This window comes from Sinocyclocheilus anshuiensis, unplaced genomic scaffold (genome assembly GCF_001515605.1).
Source record: "Sinocyclocheilus anshuiensis isolate Anshui unplaced genomic scaffold, SAMN03320099.WGS_v1.1 scaffold337, whole genome shotgun sequence".
Taxonomy (NCBI): Eukaryota; Metazoa; Chordata; class Actinopteri; order Cypriniformes; family Cyprinidae; genus Sinocyclocheilus; species Sinocyclocheilus anshuiensis.
Window position 1 is genome coordinate 347,415 of NW_015537968.1, and position 8,784 is coordinate 356,198.

Below are 8,784 nucleotides of genomic sequence, written 5' to 3' on the forward strand. Positions count from 1 at the left end.
AAAAGTCAGTGAAAGTGATTTTGTGCCTCTTTGGGATGAACAATAAAGCGTTGTTCGCTTGCAGAACGCAAGCTTCTAGAGGGCACATAACTCTGAAGTAATGAATTTAGGTAAATGGGTGCAGAGCCAGTGGTGGTTTTGTAGGCAAACAATAATGCCCTGAATTTTATGAAAGCAGCTATTGGTAGCCAGTGAAAATTGATGAACAGAGGTGTGATGTGTTCTTTTCGGCTCATTTAAGATTAATCTTGCAGCGGCATTTTGGATAAATTGTAGAGGTTTGATAGAAGTGGCTGGAAGACCTGCCAAGAGAGCATTGCAATAGTCCAGCCTGGATAGAACAAAGTTATGGTTGATGAGCCTAACTGGATGGTGAAATTTTGATAAAGTGATGGGTTTGTTGAAACCACAAGCAGTTCTGTCTTAGCCAGGTTGAGTTGAAGGTGATGGTCTGTCATCCAACAAGAAATGTCTGTTAGACATGCTGAGATGCGAGCAGCTATCGTCGGATCATCAGGATGGAATGAGAGGTAGAGTTGAGTGTCATCAGCATAGCAGTGGTATGAAAAGCCATGTTTCTGAATGACAGAACCTAGTGATGCCATTTAGACAGAGAAGAGAAGTGGTCCAAGAACTGAGCCCTGAGGCATTTTAATTAATTTTAATTAATTTTAAAACTATATCTTTAAAACAGTCAATGTTACATTTGCATCAGAGATGAAACAGTATAAATATTTCTTATCAAGATTATAGTGATCAAAATGATCACAGTTATCAGCATGGTATTGTTAAAATGTGCTGGAAATGTTCAAAAAGTACTGACATATAAATCATTTAACAAGTTTTATATTTAAAATCAACAAACAACAAATACAATTAATTTTTGTTTGCATAAACACTAAAACCATAACATTATCAATTATGTCCGGATTTTAAATGACCACATGACAACAGTTTATCTAACAACATGCATGAAATTTTCAAATGAAGCTTTGAAAAAGTTTCATAAAATGGTAAACCTCACATTTCAGCCTTTAAATAAAGAAAAGGGTTAGGTCAAAACGATAAGTGATTAATATTATATGCATTTTATCTGCTCCATAAATAATTCTAGATACCTTATCCGAATTGTTTAAATGTGTAGAATCCACATAAGCTTGTTTTTGATCAACCGGTCAAACTTTACAGCAGGGCATGCAAATTCGGTCTGTTTTTTGGCCAAACAAAAACTGCACACAGGCTGAATGTAAATGTAAATCCACTCTCTGAAAGCAGGTGGTGCTTATGGAACAGCAGAATAAGAGCAGTTTCCCGTAACCTCCATAGACAAAGCATTGCGATAAGATTAAGAACGCCTCTTTATTAGGTATTACATGGTATTACATGGAGCGAAGATGAAAACAAAATGCCATCGAATCTTTTCTGAAGACAGTCAGAACACTAAGAGGTAAATTCATATAATAAATTAATTCATATATTCATTTGTATAATTCCCTCAGCACTCTTTTAAAACCTCCCAGCTGTCCGCCATGTTTTCACACAAAACGAAACTACTCTGCATGCTATGCGCAGGTGAGACTGTTACTTGAAACTTTGCTTTATGCTGGGCAGTATTTATTTATCCTGAGTTGTTCAAATCGCGGTAATCGAATACGGTTTTATTGATAATTAAAATATAAAATGGCAATACTAACAGGAAGGGAATTTTATCATGATTTATCATCAAACCGGTAATCGTTTCATCCCTAGTTTGTATTACTGTATTGACACTTGAATGAATTTCACAACTTTGTGTACCTCCAGCATTTTTTCTTTCTTCCACTTTGCCAGGCTGACAGATCATGGAAACGGACCCCATCAACGGTCAAAACATCCACAAAACAGGGCTGCAGGTGTCCGCTACCATGTGCCAACCAAGGACAAAGCCAGATACGAGATGAAACCCTTTCTCTGACTGATATGATGTGAAATCTCTCCTTCTTCCAGTCCTTTCATATTCGTCTCTTGTCTCATGTAATACAGACCTAAAGGATGTGTGCTTTAACTGAAGGTGGACACTAAAATTTGATCCAAAATAAAGAATGTGGAAACAAGCCTTTAAAGGAGAAATTGAGGAGGAAAGACTGAAAGACAGAAAGAAAGGAGGAAATGGATAAGCTGGTTTTAAAGAGGCACTGGCATGGCCTCAGAATGACTGTGCCTGAACACACAGAGAACTAATGCGTTGCATTTTGGGAAATGAAAATGAAAGTTTCTCTTACTGAGTCAGTGTTCTTGAAGTAAAGTCTGTAGTTGGTGATGAACACCTTTCCTTTGACTGCAGCATTAAAAGGGCAGATGTAGATGATGTCTTTATCTGAGGAGTAAAACAGAGTAGGAAATATATATAAACCTCAAGATTTATTTAATACCATAAAACCTGACTTAAAATGTTTGTGGGAAACCATTAAAGGTGCATTAAAGTTAGGTAGCTAAGATATGAATAGTACTTTTGAATATGTTTTGTCAAAACGTTGTACACTCACATTAAATGAAGATTCCAGTCATATCAGTGGTCAAGACAAAACTATAGTATATAACAAAAATCGGTCCCCCCTCATATTTTGAGATCACATGACCAACCAAGTACTTTATTTTGATAGCCCTCTATTACTTATCTATTATTATTATTAAATAGAGCTGTGTGATGCTGCATCCTTGTCCCCATGATTTTAAGTTTTAAACTGTTTAAATACTTAGTTGGTTTTCATGATTCAGAGCACTTAGACAATGATTAATGACCTGACTCACTTAGGTGCTTTATTAAGCATTTATAGGTGCTTTATTAGTATTGTACGCCCAAAGCATATTTCGCTCTTTACTCTTATGCTATGGTAATGTGTGCAGTGAACATGACAAATTTCATAGTATTTTCATGCATAGTAAGGAGGGCTCCAGACTGCGACCAAAAATATTAATTTGCAAGTGATATTTTTGCTGAGATCGCCACTGGCAACTATAAATTTACATGTTATGACATAAAAATTTGCATGTAATGCCTTTTCTCCTGATTGTTTTGCGATCACATCTTTTGTTATGTTATGTTCAAAGTTATGTTAATGTTATGTTCAAAGTCTTAGTGGAAAAACAGTCCTCATCTCTGCCGAACAGCAGCTAAAAGCAGCTCCAGTTGTGAGAGATTCAAAATGCCAGAGACGTGTGAAGTAAAAGTGCAGAAAAGCAGTGTCTATTTCGCGCACAACTTGAACAAACTACAACAGCTAAAGCTGTCAGCTGTGTGGACATTAAAAATACCGTTAACAGTTCTCGTTTATAATCGATACTAATAAAGCTTCTTGTTATCAAGATCTTTAGTCTATATGCTGTGTTCTGTTAATGCGTGAACTTCATATTATTTGTAGCGCACTTGCCATCCAATAAACACAATAGGCTTCACAATAGGTTACATTTTAATAAACAAATTATCAGCTTTAAAACTGCCAAATTCAAAACGAAATTCAAACAATACATACCCTTTTGGTGCTCTTTAATATGGCATGAGCCATTTCTTTAGTGCCTCAGATCAAGCGGAACGTGAACCCTCTTTCTCTTTACTACTATAGTACGAAATAAACATGAATGGACACCAAAAGGTATATTATAAGATAGCCTACAGAACAACTTACTGAAATGTCTCATGTAATCACCCATTCAGTGTTTCATACTGCGGAAAACGTTTAAAGCTGGTAAACAATGCCTCGTAACAATCATTTACCTCAGAATAACCTTTTAGCGATAAGCTCATTAGTCAGCTAGAAAAAATAACTATAAAGAGGAGCATTTTGCTAAATATAAGCACTATATTGCATATTCATATTTTTACTTAAAGGGGTCATATGATGCGATTTCAAGTTTTCCTTTCTCTTTGGAGTGTTACAAGCTGATTGTGCATAGATAAGATCCCTGAAGTTGCAAAGACTAAAGTCTCAAAACCAAAGAGATATTCTTTATCAAAGTTAAGACTCTGCCACACCCCCCTAAAACGGCTCGTTCTAACACGCCCCCACATATCTACCTCACTATGTGGAAATATTTGCGTAATGCCGCCCAAATGTTCACGCAAAGAAAGAAGGCATGGTTTCAGTAACCGCAGTTAGTGTTGAAGCAGCCATGTCAGGGAGACGCTGTGTGTTTCTAGGCGAAAGCAAAAGCACTTTATTTGGCCTTCCGAAAGTAGATGCATTTAGGAATCTTTAAGATTACTTTATTTTGAAAGATGAAGCTCGCGATTATGGTAAGGGGCGTTACATTTCCGACGAGTGCTTGTGGTGTTCGGCCAATCACAATGCACTGGGTCAGCTGGCCAATCAGAGCAGACTGTGCTTGTCGGAAGGAGGGACTTTGTAGAAAACGAAGCGTTTGACAGAGGCGGGGCATAGAGGACCTACAATAATGTACAGTATTTGAAAAATAATGTGTTTTTTGAACATTAAAGCATGTCAACATATTCTGTTACACCAAATACACAAAATAATGATCTTTAAAAAAGCATCATATGACCCCTTTAACCTGTTGTCTACATGATAAGAAAGAATGCAAGCAGCTAAAGATAAAATTCAACACCTCCTATAAAACTGCATGTTACTAATGAAGAAGAACAGACTGGATGTGTGCAAGACATATGACAACATTTATAAGATGCATTGAGCAGAAGCCCAAACTACACTCAAGGGCCAAGTGATGCTGAAATAATTATGGTCTGTGATATTGGCACAGATCCTGTATATTAAACAATTCTTTGTGACTGTATACAGTTCTCAAGTTGGAAAAGACGTTTAGCTCCCACTCTAAGTGAACCTTAGTTCCCAAGACATCTACAAGATGGATTAAAATGCTTATGCTGTAAAAGGAGGGGAGACATAAATACATGACAGCATGACTGAAATGTTAAGGTGTTTAAAAAAATAAATAAACAAATAAAACACATTTATTCTGTGGCACTTAAAAAAATAATTTGACGCCTATTTATGTTTCTTATAGGAGTCTGGAGCCCTGGTAAGCATGAACCGTATGCATGCAGCCTGATTTTTCTAACCACACACACTCTGTATGCTCAACTTGCATATGCATCTTGATTTATTTTGCTTCAATAACTTCAGAAGAGAAATAGCGCAGACACTGGACAAGGATGAAACTTTCTAGTGTGCAAGTGTCGTGCACACTATCAAATGGAGCACACATTGAAAGGCAATGTGTTCAGCTATATAAACATTAAATTTCAAAGTGTCAATATTAAAATACATTTTAAAATATACTAGTATGACCAAAAGGCTTATGTAGATGTAAGATTAATTCTTATTCAATAAGAGCCCACAAACATGCACACATGCTCTCACTCACCGATCACTCTCTCTTCTCCCGGCAGCATGGCAACATCTGCCAGCGGCTCCATCTTCAGGCTCTCTCTGGACGCCTGTCAACACATGCAGGAATATTGGGTTGACATGGGCACATCCCTCACACACACAAACGACCACAACTGTTTCTACTCACAACATTAATACACTACAGTTCTGAGCACGACTGTACTCAGTGGCATCTGATCAGAGGGGAAAAAACGCTGGGGAAAAAAATCTGAGAGTGACAGGAAGTAATGGAAGAGGAAGTAGTGAAGAGAGGAAAATAAAGAGTAAGAGGAGACTGTCCTCTTTCACCCTCTGTCTATGAGCACCAGTCTGATGCTCTGTGTGTGTGTGTGAGATCAGGGATCCAGATTGTCTTTCCCTGGGCTATTTTCCTGCCGCCAGTTGAAGGTTAGTGAACTGGAATGTGAGCTAAGAGTGCCATTCACTGCATGTGGTCGTTTATTCGGCCTTTTGCTGCTGTTCAGTGTTTGCATGTCACAACCCTGTGGGCAGAGTGAAGCAAGGGCTTCTGGGTAATGGTCTAGCCTGTGCTCTTGAGATGACAAATGGAGCAGCCAAACACACACACACACACACACACACACACACACACACAGTGATCCTAGCTGGAAAATGAACCTGTTTCACACAAATAAGAAGTAGTTGGGTAAACAGAAGAGGGCAGATGAGGAAGGGGGAGAATAAAAAACAGCCAACTAGTAAGAGGATTAAAAGAGACACCGTTAAATACATCTTAAATGTACAGTGCTTTTTTTTCTGCAACATTCGTCTGCAATTGTTCAGTCATCTGGGAAATCAAGCCCAAATGGCTTAGTTATAATCATTTCTGCATATTCAGCTGTGATAGGAAAAAGAAAAAAAGAAAGAAAGAAAGAAAGAAAGGAGACTCACTAAGATAAAAAGAGTCAAACAGAAGCAATCACAGAGACAGATGGACGATTCTCTGTACAAAATCTCTCTAGCTGTCCTTGGGGACCCTGGAAAAACGGAGACTTGGGTTCTGCTGCCTATCACCTGCCAGGTGTTACAGTTCCACTAACATATGCATGGAACAGCAGTCTCCTGGCTCAAGCCCTAGTGATGTGCCAACTCCCTGTCTGTCTGGAATCCCCTCTGCCCAGAGACGTTCCCTTTGCCAAGCCAGACACTGTTCGTGTAGGGAGCTCTGCTTTTAAAGGAAACAATCTCTTTTGCTTTAACCACTATTACAAGTTCCCATTTGAATTACACAATTTTCACATATTTAGCAACGTGCAATATGCAAGCGTATTATTAATCACTCTATAAATGTACTGAATAGCTATGCTGGACTGAGTGCACTTAAAATAGACCAACTGGATAGATGACAAATAACGTGGACGTCAACTTTCTTTTTTAACGTCATGGCCCTATGTAAAAAAATAGTTCCATTGTATTATGTTATATTTTATTATATTACATATATAACTATATTAATAACCCTATTCTAAATTAAATGAAAATGAAATTATATATATTTTCACCATTTGCTTTTGCAGCAGTTCACTTAAATAAGTCCTGGGGTGTGAAATTATTTTTTAAAAGTGCTAATAACACGAGGCCTTGAAAATGCTGTTTAAAATAGCTCAAATGTAAAATAAGTTGTCAATAAAAAAAGCACAAGGCAGCATATACAGTATCTCTTCTATAACATCTATATGGCTGTTTAATGCTATAGGAAAGCAGAGCAAAGGGCAGCTCTATTGATACCAGTGAAGTGCATTATTAATTCATGCAGAAAACGAAAGTCTAACCCTCCTACAACAGCAATGCACACTTACAGGATAGTGTAGTTTGTAGGGATGCACGATATATCGGCCACCATATCGGTATCGGCCGATAAATGCTCATTTTTTCTGTTATCGGTATCGGCCCGATAAGAAAATTTGGCCGATATCCGGTTATCGGTATCGGCCAAAATTTTCATATTGGTGCATCCCTAGTAGTTTGTAAAGCAAAGGGGAAAAAATGAGTAACATTCTGTTACAGTCAAAGGACAGCACAATTACAGCATGTTTGCACGCAGACTTTACTCACGTTTGGGCTGGAGCTGTTCCCCAGAGGACTGGAGTTGTAAGGTGCTATAGGAGCCGAGGCCATCACTGGGTTTGCTTCTTCCACCTCCACAAGAGACATGTCATTTTTCTTTCAGCTCAACAATATAGTTTTTTTTTCTGCTTACCAGTAGTTCAGATTTGTACATTTTCAGTCGATTCACCATAAAAATATCTGTATTTATTTCTGACATCTACATTTAACTTTATAACAGCTACAAATGGGCAATAGAGGTATGAAGTGATTTTAACGCATTCAAACAGATGCTTCAAAGACTACTACAAATCATCTACACTATATATCATTCAAAAGTTTGGGGTCGGTATAATTTTTTTGAAAGTCTCTTATATTCACCTGTGCTACATTTTACATCACAATTAAATTATTATATATTGTGAAATACTATTACAATTTAGGCCTATATAAGCTGATTTCTATTTAAACACATTTTAAAATGTAGTTTATTCCAGTGATTCCAGTCTTTTGTGTCACATGATCCTTTAGAAAATCATTTTAATATGCTTATTTGGTGCTCAAATAAGATTTAATCTTATTATTAATATTGAAATGAGTTGTGCTACTTATTTTTTATTTTTCTGGGGAAAATGTGGTTGTTTTTATTTTAGGATTCTTTGGTGAATATAAACTTCAAAAGAAATTTGAAGAAGTTTGAGCATTTATTTGAAACAGAATTTTTTTGTAACATTATAACTGTTTACTGTCAATTTAAAGGGGTCATATGATGCGATTTCAAGTTTTCCTTTCTCTTTGGAGTAGGGATGGGCGATATGGGCTTAAAAATATATCACGTCAATTTCTGATATTTATTGCGATAACGATATCAATGACGATGATTTAGGGAATCCTGTTTCTTTAGAGAAAAGTATTATCTTTCCTATTTTTACCCAAAATAGGGTGTTGTGAGCATTACTGAGTACACACGTAATGTAATGACTGTTTAATTCATACTGGAAGCCGGAGGGCGCCCTTGCGCAGAAACTCCACATATGCATAGTAGAAGTAATGCTCCAGGAAGAAGTATCCAGTGATTGCTGTAGCTGAATAAAACGCAGATAGAGAAATTTTAACTGAGCCGATATTTAAAAAATGCCAAATATTGGCCGATATATCAGTCGTAGGGATGTAACGGTATGAAAATTTCTTATCAAGATTATAGTGACCAAAATTATCACGGTTATCAGTATTATCACGGTATTGTTCAAATGTGCTGCAGATGTTCAAAAAGTACCGACACATAAATCACTTCAAGTTTTATATTTAAAAATCAACAAACAACAAATAAAAT

The 8,784-nt window shown here is 36.9% G+C and overlaps 1 protein-coding gene across 2 annotated transcripts in view; it reads right to left on the reverse strand.

The window, feature by feature from the left end:
• Window positions 1-8,784, reverse strand: part of LOC107668296 (myotubularin) — a 28,804-nt gene that overhangs the window by 14,707 nt on the left and 5,313 nt on the right. The window contains exons 2-4 of one of the 2 annotated variants that reach the window (XM_016460121.1): window positions 7,461-7,544; window positions 5,380-5,452; window positions 2,262-2,356 (exon numbers count right to left, since the gene is read on the reverse strand). In XM_016460121.1, coding sequence (XP_016315607.1) covers window positions 2,262-2,356; window positions 5,380-5,452; window positions 7,461-7,523 — 231 coding nt within the window. In that variant the 5' untranslated portion in view covers window positions 7,524-7,544. The remainder of the gene's footprint in view (window positions 1-2,261; window positions 2,357-5,379; window positions 5,453-7,460; window positions 7,545-8,784) is intronic. The other variant, XM_016460131.1, reaches the window with a different exon arrangement.